Genomic DNA, 27,170 nt, shown 5'->3' on the forward strand with positions numbered 1-27,170 from the left:
TTTGAGTGTCAGTCTGATTGCAATAATCGGGCTGGTATATTTTATGAGCGCAAGGCTTGGTCTTTTGTACTGAGAAAGCTACAAAAGCTATATTTAGAAAATTGCTTACATATAAAACCAGTGTAAATATATTTAAAACACAAACTAATTCTGCAGTAACTGTTCCTAAAATAAAACATTTTTCATTTCAAATTAATCAGTTATATATAAAAAAGAAGATGTGGTATGATTGCCAATGAGACAACTGTCCACAAGAGACCAAAATGACACATACATCAACAACTATAGGTCACCGTACGGCCTTCAATATGCCTATTAAATCTTCTCAAACTGATGATTGTATATATGCGGTCATCTCTCAGGCTAAACATAATAAAAATTACTAAACAGAAAAAAAAATCATTCAATTTTTGTGTTCCTTTATTGCACAACAATGTTGGAGTGAACATTTTTTTCATTTGACTGCCTTAAAAGTTTTGTGAATGTTAAATCCATATATAAGAAATAAAAGTGCTATAGATGTTCTTAAAAGAAAATTTTCTATATTATAAATCCAAAGAAATTCAGTGTTATAAATTCATATTGGGATTTGTTTAAAGATTTTCAATTAAAAAGTTACTAAATGAAATGTAATACATTGTGTGTATTGGAGTTGTTTCATTGGCACTCATACCACATCTTCCTATATCTAATTACCATTTTGAGAACTGAACAATTTTTGCAATAAAACGGCAACAAGATAATGATATATAAATACATCGGATCCAACAAAACACATAAAATCTGATAATCCTATATTTTTTTCTTCAATCAATACGTACTAAGCAAATGAAGAGATGGCTAAAGTAGACATAATTCCACCGTTTCATTGATTATTCTTAGGTTTTAAGCTAGAATCGCCCATCTTCCACTATTTAGGAATCAAGACAAGTTGTTTGTACAAATATTTGGTCAATAACTAACCATATATCTTATGGATAACTTGTTGCAATTTGTTTTCAACCCCCATACAGTAGAGATCTGAAGAACTGGGGTATCATGGATTTATAGCATTTTTTGTTAGTTTAGTTTAAACATATTTATTTAAAGTGGATTGGGAAACAAGTTTTGCAACTTATATTAATCCCTTTCCACTTTGCAGGTGCGAGTGCTGCCTTGTAGCGGCATTAGCCTGCTCTTTTTCGAAATCTACAAGGGTGTCTTTAACGTGCAAGAGATATGGCTCTCTCTTAACACGGGTCAGCCATTTATCGCCCCCTTCCAATGGACTATCATCGTTTCCTCGAGACCATACTCGCAAATGGTGTCAAGGGAGAGCCGAAAATTGACACCATTTGCGAGTATGGTTTGTTAACTATATTATGCATGAGAGGAGCCAATTTCAATATTTTTTATTCTGCAGATTCATCTTTTTTGTTCCCCAAAATATCAATTGTTTTTGTTTTTTCGTACAGGGCACGCACCTTGGAATTCAAATGTTGAGCAAAATCTTAAAAATTTTCTAGAAGCTAAGGATAGTCTTGATATATTGATGCAAACTAGCAAAATAATGACATTCACTGCTCCAACTAAATTTTATAAGTTTATTGCATATGTAGGGAAATTTAACAACTAAATGGTAAATTGTTTTTGGTAAAATTTCTTTGATAATTGAAAACTTTATCCTGTTATATATTCTAAAAGTGATGATCAGCTATAAAAGTTCTTAAATAGAATTGGCATATCAAACAATTGATGATACTATAAAAAGGACAATTACTGTTTGGTCCTTTGAAAGGACATTGAGACTGCACAACATAATTCCAAGGACCAATTAAAGTCACAAACTATTTATACAACGAAATAATAATTGATCAACCATAGCACAACTGAACAACTCTTTCAACTGTAAAATTTCCCCAAAATCCAATCATTATTTCCATTTAAACTGTTTCTCCTGTATCCAGTATACCGGGGTTGATCCAATGCTTCCAAATCGATCAAACCTAGTTATCTCTGTTGATAGATTCTTCCAAGAAAACTAAAACAGCAAATGGAATTTAAATGAGAGAGATATTAAGATATTGTAAAATTGGAAAATAAATTCCTTTGGATTTACATTTGGGTTGGAAATGCTGTATAATGAAGCATTTTGTTTTTCTGATTGGTTTTTAATGAGTTTTTCATTAATTTTTCAGATGATTTGTGATGTTAGCAGTACTGTATAATGGTGTTTCCTAATGTTAGCAACTGATTAAGTTCAACTTCCTTATGAAACAAGGCAATTTTTGTGGGAAAGATTCATTGATAACAGCAACTAGCAAATCAGAATGAAGATGATGTTTTAACCATGATTATAGACATCTAAAACTACAATCTGCTGGCAAAGTCAAATTCCATAATTGATTACTTCATGAGGGGGAACAAAAAAGATTTTATTTTTTAAAATTATAGAAGATAGTCATTCGACTAAGTATTGGCAAATCCAGGGGGGGTTCCAGAGGTTGGAACCCCCCCCTTTTTTTGGCCGATCAATGCATTTGAATGGGGACATATAGCTGGAACCCCCCCTTTTTAAATGGCTGGATCCGCACCTGCTAAGCATCAAAGAAAATCTAGCTACACTGCACTCCATACACATGTACAATTAAACTCTTGTCTATTTGTATTCAACAGGCAGCTTTTAAATATTAAAAAATTGTAAAACTGGATAATAAATTCCTTTGGATTTACATTTGGGTTGAAATGCTGTATAATGAAGCAGTTTGTTTTTCTGATTGGTTTTTAATGAGTTTTCCATTAATTTTTCAGATGATTTGTGATGTTAGCAGTACTGTATTACTGTATTTCCTAATGTTAGCAACAGATAAAGTTCAACTTCCTTACAAAACATTGCAATATTTTTCGGAAAGATCCATTGATAACAGCAACAGCGACTGGAAAATAAAAATCTTCAGATGAGAATGAACATAATGTTTTTATACATCTTCACTACAATTCACTGGCAACATGAAAATCGAAAATATATGGTAATTCATGATAAGGAATACAAAATAATAAGAATTTATTTCATAGACTTCCATTTTTCCATTAAATTTAGTCTACAACAGAGTTAAACTTAAGCAACAGGTACTGCACTCCATTCACAATTTCAAATTAGTTGAACTCTTGTTGATCACAATTGCATTCAACAGGCAGCTTTTTGTTACTTGAGAAAAAATAAAACTTAAAATTGTGGCCTGGAAAATGGGAAAATTTTGACTTGTGACATTGGGGAATTGTCAGGTGACCTTCACCCTACAAGCCCTTTTAAAAGGACCAGTGCAACCTTAACATATGCATATTGTTATTCATAATTAACTTCACTGCTGCATTCAGACCTCAGGTGACCTCTGAGGCAACTTAAAAATGTGACCTACCTGGTAATGCAAATGTGCTTAAGCGGAGTTCCATTATTTTTCAGAGTTTGAATACTAGATTTTATGGAATGATTAAAAAATTGTTGAGTTGACACTAATTTCACATGTTTCAATGAATAACCAAAGGTTCCAATAACTGTCTTATTTAACTAATTAACTTGACGTGAATCTTTCTTCCAGACATTCATCAAGATAAGTTATCCAGATAAACCCTCATCCTACACAACTTTTTCACATTCATTTACATTGCAGAAGTCTCAAAAGATTTTCCGTGACAATTCTAATAAGAAAGATGAATGTCTTTTCAAAAAAAGATAGCATCAAATTAAGTTAGAGAAGGGGGTTTGTGTAACATGATATATTTTGCAGAAAGGAGGTCTGCTGGTATTTTTAGATATTTGGTATATGGGATGGGTTGCTGATATCAACAAGGTGCATGATTGACTAGTAGGAAAAAAATTTAGGGTCTAGAACAAGGGGGAAATTAAGTCTTGAAAGAATTTATATCTTTTTTTCTGTTATTTGTAATTGCACTTTTACACCAAACGCCTTCCAGACTTACAGGAATTAAAAGTATTACTACAATTAAGGAACCTCACTCACTGTTGTTCAGTGGTTGTGGCTTGTTAATGTGGTTCATATTAATCGTTTCTTGTTTCTCATTTTTTTATAAAGATTAGATTGTTGGTTTTCCCATTTGAAAGGTATTACACTAGTAATTTATAGGGGCCCTTTATAGCTTGCGGTTTGGTGTGAACCAAGGCTCCGTATTGAAGACCTAGCTTACTTTGACATATAATTGTTTACTTTTTTACTAATTGTGACTTGGATGGAGAGTTGTCTCATTGGCACACATTTATACTACATTTTCTTCTATCTACATACATGTATTTAATTTTCACAGGTAGAATGTATTACTGAGTTCTCTAAGCTTTCAGTTTGAAAAGATAATCAAGCCACTTATTCTAATAAAGCTTTGTGTTGGTAAAGACTATGAGGTACCTCAAAATGGACTAACATGAACTTCCTTATATTTTAGTTTGACAGTCGGTGTACCTAAATGGGAGAAGGTCCAACTTGGCTATGCAACAAATATCTGCATGTCTACAACTATCCAAATTAATATTGGCTTTATTTTGTTGTTGCACATTTTCTTGACAAGATATTTATTATTATTTGACAACTAAAGGTATATGTTTATGATATGCACTCAACTGTATGTTACATGCCAATCAAAATTAGCTAAGGTTCATTGACCTTTATAATAAAAGATACATGAAATATAGACATAAGTTGTCAATATGACTGCAACACAACAATACAACAATGCAAACAAGAATAATTGTCAATAGAACCCATTACACTCCTCTCATATATATTTGAAAATCATGAACTCTGGGTAAAAAAACTCAAATTTTTTTTTTTTCCCTAAACATTTAAAATTGGTCTTCAGCAAAACTATATGAAATTTAAAAAAATAAAAATAAAAATATGTTAAATATGCATGGAAAACTAACATTTTTACAGAATGCATATACCGGTATACATATTGTATCACAAAAAACAACATATGTTTAGATTTAATCATATAAAATCGTTTACTGATTTCAGAGATCCTTAAACTTCATCAGCCAAAGTTTTCGTAGAGTTTACAAGTTTACCTCTGGAATTGTGCAAACAAATGAATTCACTTTTTACAGAATGTAGGGTATGTGGTTGTTGAATTGTTTCATATTTTTTGTAATAGATAAATTGAATCAAAACAACTTTATTTGATGAATTGATCATTAGTCAGCCAGGCTTTTTTGAAAGCTAAATATGTGCTGAAACAAATGAAATCCAACTTCTCAAGATATTATAGAGATATTCTATTTTCATGATATAACTTAAATCTCAGGGGAAATCCTGATTTAATTGTCATTCATTAAACATATAAAATTAATGCAATAAAACTATAAACTTTTGAGAAGGCTTTATAAATTTCATTCAGCATTGAAGATATTTAATACTGTACGTGACAAAGGATCTCCATAAATAAATTTCATCTTTGAAAAGGATCAGAATACAAATAATTGAAAATACAAACATTGAAATGTTATTGATTTGGGTTATAGTGTTAAAAGTACTCTTACCACAAAGTGAATATATGCATAATACTCTATGATCATTACACAACAATTAACCTATTTAGTATTTTCATCCTATACATGTATAGCAAGCTAGAATGAAATTATAGTTTTAGAAAAACATTTCACAAAGATTATCTGGGTCGGTAATATAATTATTTTGCTAATTATAATCCAGTCTATGTCAAACTGTATTAGGGTTTGTCTGACAGCAAAAGAAATTTGAATTTTTTTGCTATATATATATGTATATATATAAGAAAAAGTTAAGTAAAATCCGTATGCTGGTAACATATAAGAATATATATATTCAACCAAACAATCCTAAAAATTCTGTCTGACCAAATTATTTTTTGTCGGACATTTTGTGGGACAGACAGAGTTTGGGATACACTGATAATCTATCACAAGGAACAATTAAAACAGCAAAAAAGCCAGAAGACAAATAAAACACACCAAATTCATGCCCCCCCCTTCTTTCCTCCATCTTTTTACTCCATTGTAAAACTTACCGAACCATTGTGAATCAAATTAATCCTTTTCATACTCAATAAGAACAAGTAACAGAGAAAAACAAACCATCCTCTTCCTTCACATTGATACAGTAAGTGATAAATGCATGTCAAAAACATTATTGTATGATCAACAAATATTGAGGTACTGCCAAAAAACATTGTATCAACCCTTGTACTCTATGTTCATCAAATTATAGCTAATTCGATCAGCTTTGTAAAATTTTAAAAGTTATTGTACATTATGTGTGTTGATCTAAGAGGAAAAAGGGCATTTGACAAAATCAAAACATTTGTAAAAAAAAAAATTGAAGGAAAAACTCTTGACATTAATTCAAGAAATAATTTGTTTGATGAAAAAAAGATTTCTGAAGTTTCCATTATCTAATTTGAGGGGTGTTGGGGAACTTTTTTTCATGAAGTTTTTAAGTTTTAATTAAGTTGAAAATAGGGAGGTATAAAAAAAAATCCATACCCTCGATCTCCCTTATTGTTGGTAACCAAAATCACCATCCCATAAGTGCTACTGCCTATAGCTATGCTGCTGCACAGGGATCAGGGGCGGATCCAGCCATTTTAAAAAGGGAGGGTTCCTAACCCAGGACAAAGGGGGGGGGGGGGGGGGTGTTTCCAACCACAAGTCCCCATTCAAATGCATTGATCGTCTAAAAAAAGGGGGGGGTTTCAAACCCCCCCCCCCTGGATCTGCCACTGGAGATAATTTTTAGTAACTTTAAATTCAATTCATAAGCATCATCTTAAGTGTTGTTCTTCATATCATGTATCCACTATACAGGGGTTGTTAATCAAAACCAAACATTGCCTCCACCTGTCTCAGACAAAAAGTCATGTCAGAATAATTAAAAAATATTACAAAAACAGATGTTTAAGTACCTCATCAAAACAAACAAGCTGAGGTGATGTTTATATGGGTTGTCAACAATGAAAAAAATAATATTAAGATGCAAGTAATTGATAACTATCTGGAAAAAAATATGTTTATGTTAAAGTTCATGTAATCAAAGGAAAATCATTTGTCATTAAAAGATAATACAATGTTTATATCAAAAAATTATATTTTTTTCTCTAATTTTAGCAGATGGAACTTAAAAACCCCAAAACAAATTCCACTGAATTAAGCGACTACATGCAAAGGTATTGATAAAAGTTTTGAATCCGCCAAAATAATCACTCCCAAAATATTATTAACCTTATTCAATGAAAATCGTGAATTTTACACCCGCGAAATTAACCCACTATACCGTATTTAAGGAGTTAAGTGTGTTTGATGGAGGGAAAGAGATGTGGGTATAAGTTTCATGTTAGATTGCAAATCTGCAAAAACTAACAATAGTTTAATTGATTTTTGTGATTCTTGCACATGTTGAAGCACTGATTACATAAATTATTAAATTGGGTTTTGATATTTTACAGTTTAAAACAATTTCAATCAGTTGCACTTAAATTTCCAAGTGCACGAAGGGGACAGAGTTTTTCAATTCAATATCCTAGGAAAATCAGCAATCAATTTATTTCAAAGAAAAGAATTAATTACAATTGATTTATTTATCTTTCTAAATATCTTGTTGCCAACTTTGTTTTATTTAATCATTTTGAAAAGAAAGTGAAAGGTACAAAATCTACATGATTCAGACATATTTTAATTTTTTTTTACAATAAGTGCCATTAAAAACAATATTTCAATTTTCTTGAACAAATGGCAACCCCAAAAAGGGGAGATAATTACACATTTGGCTGAGTCCTTTATTATATTGTTTTAAATTAGGTTCGTTGCTTGCCAGTGTAACTAAAATGATTAATATAAAATTGATAGTAGTTTGCATGATGTCCAGTAGCAAATTTTCCATGTACAATCAGGATGAGCATGATTATATATATATATAATTGAGAATGGAAATGGAAATGGGGAATGTGTCAAAGAGAAAACTACCCGACCACAGAACAGACAATAGTAGAAGGTCACCAATAGGTCTTCAATGCAGCAAGAAACTCCCGCACCAGGAGGCATCCTTAATATATATTGAACTATTGATTTATACTGTATTATATTACAGCATAAAGTTTTTAATTGATCACTTAATGTTGGAAAATTTACAATTAACAGATGAAAGGTTTAAAACCACTTATCTGTCATTTGCTTATTTTCTCACAAGCAGTCAATTGTTTTTAGATTATTTACAAATTTAAAGCTCGTTTAATTTTTATTTTTTTTGTAAAATGTTGAAATTAAATGTGTTTATGCATGTGAAACAGCTTAGTTTTCTCTCATATCATATGGAAAAATTTTAAGCTTCTTTTGCATTTAAAATAAAAGTGCATTCATTATCGTGCTTAGAAGCATTATTCAACCGCTAGAACTTTAAACAATCGGTACACAGGAAGTAGGAGTCAGACAGATTCGTTAAGGACTACAATTAAATGAACAAACAGTCAGACAAGGTGTTTGCTATAAAGCAAGCAATCTTAGGGTGGGGATATTACAACTCAACATGCTTGCATTTCTCTATGATAAACAAATGGAAAATAAATAACTGTAGATTCATTTTTATTCATTGGCTACCAATTTTAGTGGATTTCAGGGTTAGAGGTGAACAACTAAACTTAAATGTTCAACAAAGTACATATTTTGTTTTAGACTTATGTTCAGACTTTGCAAAATCAAATATTCATGAAAACTAGCCATTGGCGGATCCAGGGGGGGGGGGTTCCAACCCCTGGAACCCCCCCTTTTTGTGGGTCGATCAATGCATTTGAATGGGAGCATATAGTTGGAACCCCCCCCCCCCCCCCTTTTCAAATGGCTTGATCCACTCCTGTTAACCCTTGTAATTTTCCCTCAATCTACAAAAGTTTAAAGCCAGAAAAATAAATGGGCTCACAATGTACAGAAATGCTAAATCTTAAAAATCTTCTGCAAAACATATTTATCAACAAAGGTAAACTGATTATAAGCTGCAATGATTATCGCAAACTATCAAACCACAAAACAATTTAGAGTGTGGTCAACCACATGTGACCTATACCTACATTTATCTGGGGGGGAAATATTATCAAAGGTCATAAACTACCTTAGCCACATAGATCAATTTCAAGTTACAAAACCACAAAACAAAATAAGAGTGTGGTCGACCATGTGACCGAGTACTACCTTTACACTCATTACAAAAACAAAGCCTTCGACTTTTAACGTCAAGCAGCAAATCAAGATAACACCAGCAGACCTTCCCAGCCTACACCAATTTTCCAAGAACTCTGAGACAAGAAGCAATTTAATTGGACTTACTGTATATTGATTTATCTAATCTTGAGTGGGCAAATATAGCCAGGAGGATTATGGGTACCGTAGATGGTCATGATTTACAATAATTATAAATAATTTAAGGCGCACATTTCCAAATACGTCTGCCTATTAACCATTTTAGTAGAGGATTGATTCTCGTTCTATCTTTTCATCAGAACAAAATTTTTATGATCCCACAGTTATTATATATATATATTAATGACAGGTTTTGTCATTTAAACCTTAGAAGTCAAAGAATTAATTGCATTAATTAATTCACCTTTTTATAACCAATACACGAAAGCATAACAAAGACACACCATATTAGTCCTTCAGGTGGATATATTTCAGAAGCTTTAATGATTGGTAAAACAAATTTTGGTATAATCATTACAGGCTCCATATTCAGCTCATTTTGATTTTTTTTTGTCAAAGTCAGGATCATCATTAAACATTTAAATTACATTTATAGTTTAAAAAATCTAATATATATAACAAAAAAATTTGGTAAAAAAATATAATATTAATGATAAGAATAAATTCAAAAATTTTCATTTAAATTATATAAAAAATATTTTTCTTGGCTCAATTCAACACAAATCTTTCCACTGAACAAACTGACTCATCAAAACAACTGTAGTTAACATCATATTGTTTTAATTGGAGTAATTTATAATCAACTCTATCAATACGAAAATTACAAGTGATCTTATATCTCCAGCTGCCCACCTACTAGATGATTGCACACCTGCGGTTCAGAAAGTCAAGGTCGTTCTGAAGGTCACACTATGTTGATTGACTGGCTGAGTCAGTCTCTTTTACTTACCAATACTATAGCCATAGTAAATCTATTTGTGTCACTGAATCATCAATTAGGTCGCTGCGATGAATCAGTGACACTATAAACACTATAAACAGGTGATTATTATGTTTATACTAAGAAAATTGTGGTATTATTTCCGATTAATGTGGTTTAAGTGTCTTTCTAATTATATTTTAGTGATATTATTTCGGAATAATATGGTTTCTGAGTCTTTCTAATTATCGAGAGTTTGTTATATACAACTAGGTTATTTGATTTATCAGAGAGGAGTATACTATAGTACAGTACATTATACTGTATATGTAGTAGTGAGTCTGTGACTAAGAAAATTTTTCATTTTAGCTCCTGTTAAAAAATATTCAAAAACATTAATGAATTTGCTAAAATTTCTTATGTTTAATAATTGGTAGAAATCATCTATATTGATTTCCATAAGTTAAAGAACATCAAAGAAATTTGAACACATATAGTTTCACCATATAGTATTGAAAATGCAAAAATTATTTTATATAACAATGAGGAGATTTCATTGGATTGCAAATGAGACAACTATCCACCAGAGTCAAAATGAAGTGGAATATCATAGGCGGATCCAGGGTGGGCCCTGGGGGGCCCGGGCCGGCCTTTCGTGGGAAAAATTTTGATGATTATATAGGGAATCATTGAAGCATGACTGGTTCTTGGGGTTGGAAACCAGCCACCCTTTTTTTGGACAATCAATACATTTGATTAATGGGGACAAATATTTGGAACCCACCTTTCTCCTGTTAAGGGACTCCCACCCCCCTTTTTAAAAGGGAATGGATCCGCCCCTGGCGACTGTTCAGCAGTTAAAAATTATGAGAAAGGTGAACATCTTCAATTGTTGACAAACAATAAGCTTGAAAAGACTGTTTCCAACATAGAAAGTTGATTATGAGAAATTGAAGCCTAAATCTAAAAGCAGAGAAATTTTACACCAAACATGTAGCCGTTTTTTCTGCCTGCTCTCCTAATCTCTTTTAAATATTTATAAACTAAGACTCTTGACCTTTTCATTCTTCAAATACTGAAACTAAATGATCAATCAGAAAACAGTTTAACTGCAGAACAAAACAATTTTATGCCATTCCCCCTCCAGTACTATTTTGAAAGCCTGTATTCTGACTATGTGGAAAATATTGACCAAAATTTTGTTGTTGTTTTTTCATTGCAAAAACCATAATAACTTTTAAATGTGTATCAGTTTACAATAGTAAATCAGGGGCAGATCCAACCATTTTAAAAAAGCCATTCCAACCCAGGACAAAGGGGGGGTTCCAACTATATGTCCCCATTCAAATGCCTTGATCGTCCAAAAAAAAGGGGGCTTTCAACCCCCGGACCCCCCCCCCCCCTCCCCCCTGGATCCGCCACTGTATATAGAAATGCAGCTGAATATGTTGTGATAAATATACATATAAACAATCAATAAATCTACTCTAATGTTTGTCAACAATGATTAGATTCAATAAAGCATCTTATAAACATTGATATGCAATCATCTTCTGAGTCAGCAGTATGTTTGACCTCACTGATTATTTATCCTGATTATGAAGAAGTAGGTATATTGTGAAATACCAATACACACTGACTCAGTGATGATGAAATAGATTCCTATTAAAATCATAATTAATTGATGTTAACCTGTAAAATTATTTATTGATTGATTTAAAAAAAATTGTAAATTTTACCTATAATATTTCAAAGAGGAGAAAATATAATGACTAACATCAAATTATATTACATCATAATAAATTGAGAAGTGGGATTGTCTTTAAAAACAGCAATCCATACATACAGTCAGCATATTATTACTACTTTACTGAAAGTTCACAAGGTCTCTCATTATTACAATCATTCCTCTCTAAAAAAAATCGATTGATTGTTGGTTTGCTAAAATTATTGTCCAGTGGCAAATATTTCATGCAATTTCAGGATTATTAAAATTACTGTATTCTGGTAGAAAATTTAAATAGTAATTCATTATATGCTGACAGTATTTGAGATTCAATATATTGCTTTATCCCTATACAATCAACCAATTTTTTCCCACAAAAGGGGGTCCTGGAAACACTGCCCAACTCCTCCCCCACCCGCAAAGTCTGTCTCAAATGAAAAGGCAACATAAAGGGCTGAATGTCTCACATTTTTGTACACATAAAACCTGAAAAATTAAATCCCAGAAAACGAGGATCATTTAAGCATTTTCCCCTAACCTGACTTATAACTTGTGTTGGAAAACATAGATTAAGTACCTACCTATTGCCAAATTCAAAATCATCACTGTTTGTGAGCACATTAAGTGTGGTGGGTGCGTTCTTGCTGTTGATTGGTTCATCTTGACCGGTGGGATTTTCAGGCGTGTTTCGTGATGTCATAATATCGGTAGAATACTCAGGCTGAACATTTCGTTCCAGTGTCATGGTTACTATCACTCAACAGTAAAAGTCCTGAAAAAGATTAAACAAGCTTATTGAATCATAAGAACCAAACAAGAAGGGGGTATAATAAGAGCCAATTGTTTGGTCCTTAATTTAAGTACAAAAATATAATTCTTATATGCTAAAATAGTAATCTCAGAGTCAAATCTGGTTTCTTTAATCAGTAGTTCTCTTAAAAGGTTTTTAATATCATGATCAGAAGATATAAAGCAGAAACTGAGACAGAATTAAAAATACCGTTATTGGCATTGTTCTTACATGTTTATTTTTTTTACTGGTGTTGGGGCAGGGTGCAGGGTTCTCATTCTGAATTCCAGAAAAAATAAGTTTTAAATTCTGAATTGTTGTTGAATTAAAGTGAAAGTGTCCATAATTCCCCACTCGCCATATAATCAAATCCAGAATTTCTGAATTCCTGCCATTCAAATGGTCCAATTCTAAAGAATTCTTGCAAAAGGTCCCCATTTAAATGAAAGGGATGATATAGTCATGTCACTCAAGTGTAGTACCTTGACCTGTATAAAATTTGACAAACAGTTTTGGTTAAAACTAAATATCAGCAACAAAAATAAAAGATCTATATTTTTGTTCTAATTTGCTGTTGTACTTGTGAAGGCTTAATATGCTTAAATCATTAATGATGCAAGATAAAATTAAAAAGTTTTACATAAATACTGATTTATATGACAGCATAACATCTTGTGAACATGTGTATAAATTTATACATCTTTGAATAGATAAATTTCATGTATTCTTATATAACCTCAAAATGTAAAAAAAATATTAGTAAAACAAGATAGAAAATGTAAAAATGCAACCTTTGTAAAACAAAAAATCCATCATGATTCACGTAAGATCAAACAATAAAAGTATTGTCATCTTTTAACTATTCAAACTGGGTTATAATGCATGTAAATTGATGAAAATATTTGACTGAAATATGTAAATTTTTATCAGTCATATGATCATGAGCTTCTATTATGTCATAACAATAAGCCTGCAAGTCCTTCTACCATTCTACCTTTCTTTTGACATATCACCAAATAAGGCTTTAATTCTAATCATATTTCTAACTATAATAATTGTGGTTTGATTTATTGTTGCTGAATATCCTTTTTTCATGAATTGATGAAACTAATAATGTATTTTCAATTGTACTGTGGATTCATTTATTTTCATTGGTACCAATTTTCGTGGATTAGGGAAAACTTAACCCTTTCCTCCATAATGACGCCTTTAGACGACACCCCCTTTACTCCACAATGACGCCTTTTGACGCCTGTGTAGTACCTCAGTTGAAATGCTTTGACTACAAGATTTCTGCATCAGACTTTAAAAAAAAATTGTATCCAATATGAAAAGGAGATTCATGAGAATTATCTGACTTGAATTTCATTGAGCAATGAAATATTGGTTTTCACAATGCATTAACACTCTAAAACTGATGATTTTTTTTAACTGAAAAAAATCCTATGCGAATCAAGTATATTAAAAAAAAATCCATGGAGGAAAGGGTTAAGCATGTTCATGGATATCGTAATTTTGTGGTTTTGCTGAAGTCTATTACATGTAACAGTAACATACAACTATATAGAAATTTATCATGTGTTGAACATTATAATTTCGTGGTTTGTATATATGTACTCACGAAACCCACAAAATTTTGTATTCAAGGTCACTCACTCCGACTCAATATTAATAAATCAACAGTATATTTGAGTTCATAATGTTTCCAAAGTCTGCATACAAGTGAATAGAAAATGTGTACTGACTGTGTTGATTATATTTACATGGCTGCTGAGGTTCAACATGCATGTTGAACCTGTCATTACGAAATTGACGAAAATTTGATATTCAACGAATACTGAGCCGAGACTACTGGTAGAGTAATGAATCCACAGTAGTTAATTATCAGAGCAAAACATAAAACAGGAACTACTTGCAGCAGAAACAGCTGACTCCTAATTATTTCAGTACTGACATGAAAATACAGATTTTGTGTTATTAAAATTTATATTTTAAATTAAGGAATGTATCACTCATATTGCAAAGCTCCGAAGCCTTGTACGCCTTTGCCTATACATTTTTGTCCATTTTGGTTTAAAGCTCTTCATCCTTAAAATAAGCATTGGATTTTCAAATATTTTGGTCTCAAGAATCACTGAAGAGACATTATAAAGTTGATTGTAAATATGTGCATCTTGAGCAGAAAAAAATGGTACCGTTCACGTTAGCTTAGTTGATTTTTTTTGTTGCTCTACTTCTTTTTTTCTTTTATTTTGAGGATTATTGTTTGCCTTTCCATCTTGTGAACAACAAAAACAATTCTTAATATGGTGAGAAACTGACTATCACAAATGCAGAATATTTGTGGTACAATGTACAGCACTCTTATCTTTATTTTTTAGCAAGAAATTTATTTTTGACTCTAAGAGCCTCCTTAATATGATATGATTTTCTGAAATATAATAAGAAAGCCTGTGAGCTTAAAATATTATGAAGACAATAAGCTATCATATAACAGATGATTTTTAACTTTTCTTTTTTGTCTCATTGGAATCTTATAAGATCAATTCTGTGTAGCTGTACAATATTGAACCCAACTAAAATAATAACACCAATAACATAAAGAAAAGAAAAACATGTGTTATATGATATCGCTAATTGTCTTCGTAATTTCCTTTCTTATAATATTTTAGAACATGATACCCTATTAAGGAGGATCATAGATGGGGCTTACAGATCTAGAATAGAGAAAATATGGAGAATTAAAAAAGTGCCCCAATATATAAAGATCTTTAGAAAACAATTAAACAAACAAATAAATGGCCTAAAAAATCAAGAAACACAGAAAAGAAGACCCCTCATTGGCTCAAATCCTTTTTTTCTAATCTATCCTGCTACATCTCACAAATAAGAACTTCAAAGTTAAGACCTCCATCGTGCAAAGAAAAGAAAAACATGTCATCTCACAAATAAAACTTCAAAGTTAAGACCTCCATCATGTAAAGAAAAGAAAAACATGTCATCTCACAAATAAAACTTCAAAGTTAAGACCTCCATCATGTAAAGAAAAGAAAAACATGTCATATGATATCGCTAATTGTCTTGATATTTTCCTTTCTCATGATATTTTAGAACATGATACCCTATTTAGCCTTTTTCATAATAATCTTATTGATTTCTATTACTTTCCCAGCAATTTATCAAGGGAAAAACAAAAAATACTTTCACATCATGATCTGACAGCAATCTTAAAGCAACAAAAATCCAACATACATCTTAAATTTTATACTTTTATATTTCAGATGATCCTTGCATAATCATTTTATACATTTATATATATAGAATCATCATAAATGTATGCATGTCTGCAGGTGAAAGTCATGCTGCACTATGCATGTCTAGTATGTCTTGTGAATATTTTTATATTCATACATTTTTATATGATTTAATGTATCAAATATGGAGCTAACAAAGCTAAATCATTGATGGCATTTTGCAGGATTTAAACCCTCACAATTTTAAAACAAAATCTGATCAAATGCTATAAAGTTATATACATTGTACCAAAATAAAAACCTTCCAAGCTTTAACACTCCTAAATTATAAAAGTTATGATAACCATGTGTTATATAATATAATGTTATATAATATCCACCTTTCTTATATTTTTGTTAGAACTCATTTGAGGACCATATTAAGCCATTCATATAATAATTGTATTGATTTTCATTATATTTCCTGCACTTATTCGATACCAAAAAAAAACACCATAAATTCAACATCTGCAACTTATAGGCGAACAAAAACCTGACACAAATCTTGATTAATATACTCTAGCTAGCTATCTTTATGCTTGCATAATATTCATATACTTTTATATAGATGTATATATATATAGAATGTTCATAAATTTTTGTATGTGAAAGCAGCATGTTAGTGGTATGCGTCTTGTATGTCCTGGGGATCCAGGGTGCCCTAGGGATTTTGGGGATTCGTCAACCCCCCTTTTTTTGACAATCTATGCATTTGAATGTGGATATAAAACTGGAGCCCCCCCCCCCCCCTCTTTTCCATTTTTATCCTGGGTTGGGAATCCCCTCTTTTAAAAATGGCTAGACAAGCTTAACCAGATTTGACATTAGATGACATTTTTTAGAATGACCTCTTACCTCTAAACCCTTATAATTTGAAAAAAACCCACACCATCTTGTTTAAAATGCCAATTAAAGGTAGACAATAAAAACCTTCCAAGCTTAAAACACTTCTATTACATAAATTGAAGATAACCACATGCACGTGTTACGGATATTGTTAATTGTCTTTATAATATCCTTTCCCATAAATTTATTTTTTAAGACTCAAAGACCATATTAAGCCATTCTTTTAATAATCTTATTGATTTTTTTATAATTTCCCGTACTTTATCACCTGTAACAAAATATGGAGTCAATATCGACAACCTTATCAAACAAAACCTATTTACTGCAGCCCAACCTACATCGTGTACCGATTAACCTGGATTTGTCGAACAAATCCACAGTACATCAAAAGTAGACAAATGCCATTAATTATTCATGATCGATTTTCTACAGGTAATATGTGAATAAATGACTTCTAATGAAGAGTGCAACCATGTGCAGCATGCAATGTAAAAATACTACTCATACAGGTTTTAATGACTCTGTGTGTTAGAAAGTGCTCTGAATCATTTAAGCTTTAAATGTGCACCATACACATTTTAATGACAAATAAGACAGTCTTGCTAAATGTACTTTATAAAATGGAGAATGATAGTCTGAATTAATATCATGAAAATGTACAAGCGTTAGCCTTTCAAAAAGGGCTATAGTCGACTCTAAGCTGATGAAAATGGAAAGTGCTCTCGCTTTGTAGATTAATTTATTTACTAGAATAGCCACTTGCATCAATCAACAAATTTTACCACACACGTGAGGTCACACGTTATGAAGTAGTATATATCGTTTAACGTTGTTGTTTACGAAACTCCAGAAGATTCAACTATTTATAGAAAAAAGTTACCTGTGTATGAATGATTAATGACCAGGCAAAATCTAATTGCTAAAATAGAGAGGACAAATCCGATACTCTACAGGATTGAAGGACATTTACTAGGTTTGGATTGTCCTAACCAATCAATAAACTTTGATTATTCACGTCTCTTAATATCTTCCAATCAGGTAGCAAGAAAAATTCATGCACTTACTGTCCACCGTTCAATTCTTAATATCGACTCCTAGGAGTCGATAATAACGTAAGGAGAAAAGTATGATTGCCAATGTGACAACTATCCAAATAATGTAGATGTAAGAATGTTGAACTGCAGTCTTTAACAATGAGCAAAATCAGACATACCTAATCATGTACAACATGCAATGTAAAAACATTAAAAGTAAAAGGTCTTAATGACTCTGTGTGATAGAAAGTGCCCTGAATCATGTTTCATTTGATACTTTTGTATGAGTTATAAATGTAGGTGCATTCAGAATTATTTGAGTTACAATTCAGATACCCTACATAGTTTTAATTACATATAAGACACATGTTGCTAAATGTACTTTATTAATTATAGGAGGAAAAGGTGCTAAATGTACTTTATCATAGGTGGATCAAGGGAGGGCCACCCTGATGTGGGAAAAATTTGGTTGATTTTGCCTGGAACTGCAAGCAAAGTTATCTCTTCTTTAAAATTTTCTAATGTGGTTGTTTATATTGTCTGGATGGTAAGAGATTCTACAACTGCCAATCAATTATAGACGATAGAAGCTTTGTTTACCTAGGGAAATAGTTTCCTAAAGTACAAGTTTCTAAAAGTACAAATTGAGCATAAAAGTACATGTTACTTAGTTATGTAAACATTGCTTTCTCACAAATAAATTTAAGATATCATATCTTTTTCTGAATGTGTTGACAAATTATTTTTTTTCTAAAATGTTTGTTTCTAGCTATCATAACATATTTGTGAAGCAGGCACATTGTTTTCATCTATTGAAGAATCTCAACACCAAAACCCCTACATACTACAATTCAAATAATATCATTTAATATAGAACAGGGTATTAAATAATTCTAGAATTATTATTTAATTGGAATTTAGTAATATTTATCTTTTAGACACTTTTCAGGTCTCATATGCATTTTAAAGTGAAAGAGCAAATGAGTAAGGTTAACATCATATCCATACTGAACATAATCATTGAGTTTTGTTGTTGGGTTCGACTTACCTTATGTATGTTATGAAGAATGAAGCTTATCTATTACACCATAGATATGTATACAGCCAGGTTTTTTTTTAAATTGTAATATACATTTTTGCAGAGGTGCACAGGGCTAGTTAACTTAGGCCATGCTGTGCACAGGGTTAGTTGACTTAGGCTGTGCTGTGCACTGGGTTAGTTGACTGAGGCCGTGCTGTGCACAGGGTTAGTTGACTGAGGCCGTGCTGTGCACAGGGTTAGTTGACTGAGGCCGTGCTGTGCATAGGGTTAATTGACTGAGGCCGTGCTGTGCACAGGGTTAGGCCAGGGTTTTTTAATTTGTTGGTTTACGGATTTTAGCCATGAAAAAGTCGGGTCGGTCGGTCGGGAAAAAAAAAGAAAAAAAATATTTTTCAAGACAGAAAAATATGTTCGATGACGGACGGACAAAGACAAAATTAAATCGTCATTTCACAAACATTAAAAATAGATTCGCGTAGCTCTTAATCAATTCCAGAAAACTTGGTGAAGCACGAAAACTGATAAAGAAAAAAAATGTAAAAACGTCGTACGAAAATAAGTTTCAAAACACGTGTCAAAAAACGTAATAGACTCGTCAACTGGAAAAACGAGAATATCGGGTTAATCTGTTGTCATGCATTCCCATTTTTTATCCAAATGGACGATATTTTTTTATTATCTATGAAACAAGAAAATTCCAAATGATTATTTAATATTCAGTACTTTAACTTGACGTCTTCCACCTGTCCACATTTGGACAACTCTATTTCTATCAGATGATGCATCTTACGGACTGATGACAAATACGGGAAACGAACTTATTGTGTAATTGGTTTTAAACACAGGTTTCGTTTCGCAAAATTATTTGCGCAAACGACATTTCAAGGTCAGTTATAATTGATTATTTTTAGAAACGTAAACTGGAAGTTTTATTTTTTCCCTACATAAAGTGTTATCAATTTTGTTAGTGATAAATGCATTTCATTTCATAAAAAACAGAATATTTTAATTATTTTTCAGGGATAATGCACTTGTTAGGGTCGGCGGAAATAAAAAAGCATGAAAAAGTGATTTTATTTTTATTCTGGAAATCGGCAAAATCGGGTCGGTGGATCCGTAAACCAACAAATTAAAAAATCGTGGCCTTAAAAGACTTAGGCAATGCTATGCACAGGGTTATATTGTACAAAAAAAACCAGTTTAAAGTGTTTCAATAAAGCTATTGAGAGAAAGTTTGCAATCAAAAATGTACTTTTTATTAATGAGTACAACATAATCATGCTACACACAAGCTTAGTCAACTGAATAAGTCTTCTAACAGCAGGAACTTAGCCTTAGTCTACTAACCCTGTGCATAACAGGGCCTAAGTCTACAAACCCTGTTCACAGCATGGCATACGCCAACTAAACCTGTTCACAGCACAGCATAAGTTAACTAACCATGTGCACAGCACATTCTTAGTCTCCTAACTCTGTGCATAGCACTGCCTTAGTCTACTAAGCACAGCCCAAGTCAACTAACCCTGTGCATAGCATTGCCTAAGTCTACTAACCCTGTGCACAGCACGGCCTAAGTCAACTAACCCTGTGCACAGCACAGCCTAAGTCAACTAACCCTGTGCACAGCACGGCCTCAGTCAACTAACCCTGTGCACAGCACGGCCTAAGTCAACTCACCCTGTGCACAGCACGGCATTAGTCTACTAACCCTGTGCACAGCACGGCCTCAGTCAACTAACCCTGTGCACAGCACAGCCTAAGTCAATTAACCCTGTGCACAGCACGGCATTAGTCTACTAACCCTGTACACTTGTAAAAATGTATATTACAATTTTTAAAAAAAACCTGGCTGTATACATATCTGTATGGTGTAATAGATAAGCTTCATTCTTCATAACATACATAAGGTAAGTCGAACCCAACAACAAAACTCAATGATTATGTTCAGTATGGATATGATGTTAACCTTTCTCATTTGCTCTTTCACTTTGAAATGCATATATATATGAGACATGAAAAGTGTCTAAAAGATAAATATTACTAAATTCCAATTAAATAATAATTCTAGAATTATTTAATACCCTGTTATAGTATGATTATGGACATTTCAGAGTTTGTTTTGAATATTTCTTATGATTGTCTTTAATCAGTAACACCAATACTTGTCGCTACCTAAGTGCAGAATTTAACTGAATTCTCTCCCAACCTCCCTACCTCTACCCCCTCCCTAAAAATAACACAAAAAAAAACACTAATGTATATATACAATCCAGGTGATGTCTGTCTTGAACTTGTCCATACTTAAAAGTTCTTCCTATAAACATTCTTAGGATAAAAGCTTGGTTTATCTTCTTGTACAATGGCACTTAATATTACATTTAAGTTGGGACAAAACATGTTGATGTGATTTGAGAATGAATCTTAATATGGACTTGTCTCAGACTGGCACATTCAATTTTCAATGTTCTTGTTCAAAAGGTGGACTGAGTCTCCTGGAAGAAATGCATACCCCTACCAGAGAGACAAGTTGTTTCAACTTCATATGTCAGCCAAATTTTTTTCTTTTAGTCCTAAATGATGTATAATTGGACCAAAAGCAAATTATTTAAAACCTTTCAAGCCTGATTTGCAACAATCTGAGACCAAATCTATGACTTCCCAATTTTATCCCATTTGAGGCAGTTATTATGAAATCACTTCGGATAAAAAACTTTTGACAACTTCAAACTCATAAATATCAAAAATATAATTTAGTACTGGAATTGTTTTATAAATATAACACGTCTTTTAAATGTTTTGTTTTTAATACTTTGTGCCATAGGTTTGCAATCTCATTTCATCCATACTTAGATAAATAATTAAAAATTTAAACAATAAATTGCAAAAAATAGTAAAATTTGACTTCGGGCATCCATTTAAATATTCATATATTTCTTGACAGCCAACTTTACCCATTTATCATAATTATTGTCCCATAATAAATCGCAAAAGAGAATAAAAAAAAGAAAAATAGCTAAAGGACACTCTTTTAAAAGCAAATGAGATTACAAAACACAAAAAAAAACCTGATATAGCTAAAAGATACCTTTCAGCAAATGCACTAGAATTAAACCTTAACGAGTATTTTCTATATACCAGAGTATATTTACACAGTTCATTACCTTTTTCCAATACTATCAGAAAAAACCTTTCAACTGAAAATCATTTAATACGACCAAACATTTGAGCATGATACGATGAGGTTTACACATTTTAATCTACTTGTCAACATTATCGATCGTTGAATTTCAATGCAAAACCTCCATTTAATTCCAGGCACTCTTTACGGTTCAAAAATAACGACAAATCCTTTCTACTTTAGCAAATGGAGAGTTCATGTCAGGTGATAATCGTCTACGATATAAATAATCATGCCTTTTGAAAACACGTTCCAACCCTTGACTTGGAGTATGTTATTAATGTCGATGGGAAGAACCGAGACATGGGGATATTCTTGTATCAGTTCAATACATATTGATTTTTATTACGGTAAAATAAAGCCGTACAAATAGAGTGATAAAAATAAAATGACAGAAACATTTTTGTTTAGCTCTGATTAAATATTAAGCCTGATACGATAAGTGTTAGGTGAAATAATATCTTTAACTAAACAAAGGATGGATAGAGTAGATGGATTTTAATGTCCATTAGCTAGGTTTATTTTGGATTAATATATAAAGTTTAGAGAGATATGAATTTTGTTTGTACTTTTGATGGAAGACAGCAATCCAACAAAGAGAGCATGCTAGAAAAGAGAATATGAAAATATACTGTAAATTTAAATTTGTTTAGATGTTTTATCATTGCCAAAATTGTGACAGTAAATTTTGTTTATCATTTAGTAGCTAATTACTGCTTTTAATTTTCTTGTTAAATTATATTCTATGGAAAAACATCCTATTGTTAAATAAATAGGAACCTTTTTATGTACTAGGTAACAATTGAGCAATTAAGCTGAGTCAAATTTGTAACATGCTAAGCATGCTAAGCTCAGGGAGGGGATGGGTGAATCCAGCAAATTCTAAAAGGTGGTTGCAACCCAGGATACAGGGGTGGCCCACTACAATTGTTCCCATTCAAAAGCCAAAAAAAAGGGTGTGGGGGGTTCCAACCCCAGGACCTAAATTCTTCCTTCCAGGATACACTACAGTATTAGCTAGCTCATAATTTAAGATTCAGACAGAGAGTGACTCCACTGGGTGGTGACCCCTTGTATCACCGTATATACATACCTGCATGGATACATAAATCTAACTTTTTATTTTTTTATATAAATAAGGCCGTTAGTTTTCTCGTTTGAATTGTTTTACATTGTCATAGGGGCAACTTATAGCTCATGACTATGCGGTATGGGCTTTGCTCATTGTTGAAGGCCGTACAGTGACCTATAGTTTGTTAATGTCTGTGTCATTTTGGTCTTTTGTGGACAGTTGTCTTACTAGCAATCATACCACATCTTCTTTTTTATATTAAGGAAGATTTGATGGACTACTAAATTTATGCCACTAGGACAGAAGCAATACCATGGTGTTAGAGTACTTATACCCTGAATAGGCAAGGAATGTACTCTTGATTGGATTTTTGGTTTAAAAATAAATATATTGTAAAATTTAATGCCTAGATCTTTCTCCAACAGTTTCTGTTTAATAAATTATTCATGCCAAGAGGTTACAGTATAAACCATAAATCAACTAATGAAGCATTGTGAGGATAGTTCTAAGGACAGAAATAGATATTTTCCTTATCAAACGCCATTAATTTTTCAAAGAGAAGGAAAATGCAAATAAAACAAGTTGAACTTGTCCCTTCAGCATTGTTCAGGGAACAAATTGGATAACAATAATGTGAGAATAGCTTACATATTCTGTTTGATTCTACTGGTACCAAATGATGACAACAGAGAATATATACAATCTAATTAGTAAATTGATTAATTGATTGTAATATAAATTTAAGGTACTGATTCTGAATAATATATTTACCATTATTGTTCTTGCTGCTTATAAAGATTACCACTAGCTGCTAAGCAAGCAACACTCAATAAATCTTAATATTCATTTGATATTCAGTGGCGGTCCAAAATTCAGATATTTTCATCAAAGAGTGGTGTTGCCTGTGTTATAATCAATGTGACAGCTGACTGACATAATAGGGGGCCAACTTCAATGATTCCCAAAATCAACGAAATTTCTCACAAAAAGGGTGGTTCGGGGCCCTCTGTTAACCTGGTTAGCTCCCTCCTCTCTCCACCCCCAAGATCTGCCTGCGTATCCCAAACACCATCACATGTGCAGGTTCAGATGAGTTTTAGTCCAAACTCTTAACCTGACATATATTTTCAAAAGTTAACATCATTATTAACCTGCACAATAAGTTTTAGGTCCATATGCCTACAAATTAATCATGTTAATATGGTATTTATAATTTCCTATTACAAAATTTTTAACCTGGTACACTAACAGTTTGGACAGGGGAGCAGAGAGACAAAAGGATTAACAGACAAATTATGCACTGAAAATGTTCTTTCTGGCTATTTCTTTGGGTAATTATTACGTGCTGTCGTGACAGTGTAACCAATATTTAAGTTATATAAGCAATGAAGTTGAGATGATAAAATTGAGAATGGAAATGGGGAACTTTTGTCAAAGTGACAACAACCTGACAAAAGAGCAGATAATAGCTGAAGGTCACAAATGGGTCATCAATGCAGCAAGAAAATCCTGCACCCAGAGGCTTGCTTGAGCTGGATGTATGTGAACACATGAAAAACATTATAAATAAGCTATATTTGTGGCTGGCACATGGTCAAAACCAACATACAAACATTGGGATTTTTTGTGCGCTACATGACACTTCATTTAAAGAGACCTGTGACCTTTTGAAATTTCAAAAACCTGCAGCTTCTATCTAAAGACTAAATTTGCATATAAAGCAACCTGATGACCAACAGGGCCCTGGATACCGTACAGTAGTCCCCTTTGTCAAAAGATACCCGTAATAGTAATGCTCGCTTGATTTCTGAGTCCCTCGGGTATAGTTGACATAAAATTAATTCGGCAGTTCTTTTTAAGGTCAATCCTTTAGATAATATTATAGATCTTGCAATGTTAAGGTAATTTTGTTTTTTTATGATTTTTTTGGCTTTTACATATTTGGTCTCAGCCTTTCAGAAAAGTGCAACAGCACAGGCACTTGATCGTCTCAGAATTTTTTTTTCCTATGTCTATAGGAAATTTTTTTATGAGACGAGTGCCAGTGTGCAACAGATATGCCCAAGTATCTATAAACTTAAAACTAAAACTAAGGTATGTGTCATTTAAATTAACAAAATAAAACTACTTAGGTATGTGTCATTTAAATTAACAAAATATTTGGGTTGGTTATTTTTAAATTTCTGTTCAATATTTAAAAAAAATACTTTAAGTATTATCATGATCATATTATGATACTGTATTCCTTTAAAAATATTTTTTTTTTTAAATAAAGAAAAGTTTAATCAAAAGCCATAATAATACATTCCATTCCCTTTTCTTTCTTTTTGTAACATCAAAACATAAAATTCACAATGAACAAAAACAGAAGAAAATAAACTTACCAAACTCCATTTTGACAGCTGCAGATGGGACACTATAAATTGTAGTTTTATGTTTTAAACTAATTGGAAAATGATGAATCCTTGTGAAGAAAATTTATAATCCAATTATAAATAGCCTGGTTATAGTAATTTTTCACAATTCAGCGATTTCACAATGTAATTAATTTCAAAATCTATAACAATAAATTCCAATTCAAATCACAATTTTCAATTAATAAAAATATGATAACAATTTCTATGAATTATATTTTACTAATATTTTTTTTACAAATTTTAATAACCAACTGTCAAGTATTAGATTCAAACGATTCCATTTGTTGCTTCAAGCAACTACAAAAATGACTTCTTTCTTGAAACGAGAAAACGTAGTAATTAGAATGTAACAAATTATTCCATAAAACGACTTTGTCTCCTTATAAAAAAAATGGATAAAACAATCCCAGATTTCTCTGCTCCTTTCAATTCCGAAAGGCTGCCAGCATTCATAGAAAATTTTGGAATTCCGCAGCAGACATCTTTAAAAAACTTAAAACCTCCTGTATCAGAATGTCCGATAAATAATCAAAGAAAATCTATATTCCACTCCATCAATGGAGTTTATGGAGACGGCCATATTGATTTCCATATAAGGAATTAAGCTGCAGGAATCTTCAGAAAAAGGAATCAATAGGAATCCAATCTAACACACAGCAGAACTCTGTTACCCAATCAAAACCATCATTACAAACGACTTTGGTTCCATATTGATTTTCTCCTAAGACTAGGTATAGTAGATGAATACTAAATAGATAGAAGAACATGGTTAAGAAAGCTCAAGGGAATTTCGGCTTTTATGCCAGGGCTTCACAGCGTATTGATATTTTTACCCATAATACCATTCTGTCATGGTTCCCGACATAAAACCAATACAAGACTAAAAGAGAAAAAAATCATCAATTATGCATAATGTGTTACAGTGTCAATCGTGTTGATTTTCTAATTAACTCGTAAATACTACAGCCGTGTCTAGTATTTGTGCCCTAATTGTTTTGTTTTCTATACAATATTTCAGATTAATATTTTATTCATGAACTATAATTCTCATATTTTTCAAATAAAAAAGTGATTTCTCTCAGATAAATTTTTACTTGATAAACAGAGAAAATTCAAGAAGAATATAGAACAAATTAAATTACATGATTTTAAATATTCATGTAAGAAAGTCAGTAAATACGAAATTAAAGATGCACAGCATTGTCCATTTCAAATACTTTAAACACTATTTTTTATCCAATTTCATGTATTTTCATTTAAAATCAAACTGTTATTCAGTGGTAGATGTTGCTGTTGCTTGCAGGCATATTCATACCTGCCGTTACTTTTAAAAATCCCAATGGGGGTTTTAAAACAATTGATAAGAAAAGTGAATTTGTTTTATGATTTGTAAAATTTGTCTTCAGTTGACCTACTTCTAACTAAAATGAATTAAATTTGTATCCTGAAAAGGATATAAAGTTTGATTTCCAAATGAAATCTGGTTTTCAAGTTCAGGATACCCCTTTCATTCAGTTTTGAGATACACTACTAAAATTCAGTAGAGATTTGTGTACTCCCTTCGGCATTTACTGTCAAATTTAATATACAAAACTTTCTTTGAATAAGTAAGAATTAGAGCTTTAAATCATGTACCTTT

General features: G+C 31.9%; 2 protein-coding genes across 5 annotated transcripts in view; one reads left to right on the plus strand and one right to left on the minus strand.

The window, feature by feature from the left end:
• LOC139503477 (uncharacterized) overlaps positions 1 to 27,170 on the plus strand; it is a 210,555-nt gene that overhangs the window by 82,857 nt on the left and 100,528 nt on the right. The window lies entirely within an intron of this gene.
• The window catches only part of LOC139503471 (mitogen-activated protein kinase kinase kinase 13-like), a 92,462-nt gene that overhangs the window by 42,177 nt on the left and 23,115 nt on the right, over positions 1 to 27,170 (minus strand). For 2 of the 4 annotated variants that reach the window (XM_071293250.1, XM_071293251.1), the window contains one exon: positions 12,441 to 12,631. In XM_071293250.1, coding sequence (XP_071149351.1) covers positions 12,441 to 12,604 — 164 coding nt within the window. In that variant the 5' untranslated portion in view covers positions 12,605 to 12,631. Of the gene's footprint in view, positions 1 to 6,036; positions 6,154 to 12,440; positions 12,632 to 25,498; positions 26,122 to 27,170 lie in introns of those variants that run through there. The other 2 variants (XM_071293252.1, XM_071293254.1) reach the window with 2 other exon arrangements.

Source organism: Mytilus edulis, chromosome 14 (assembly GCF_963676685.1).
Source record: "Mytilus edulis chromosome 14, xbMytEdul2.2, whole genome shotgun sequence".
Lineage (NCBI taxonomy): Eukaryota > Metazoa > Mollusca > Bivalvia > Mytilida > Mytilidae > Mytilus > Mytilus edulis.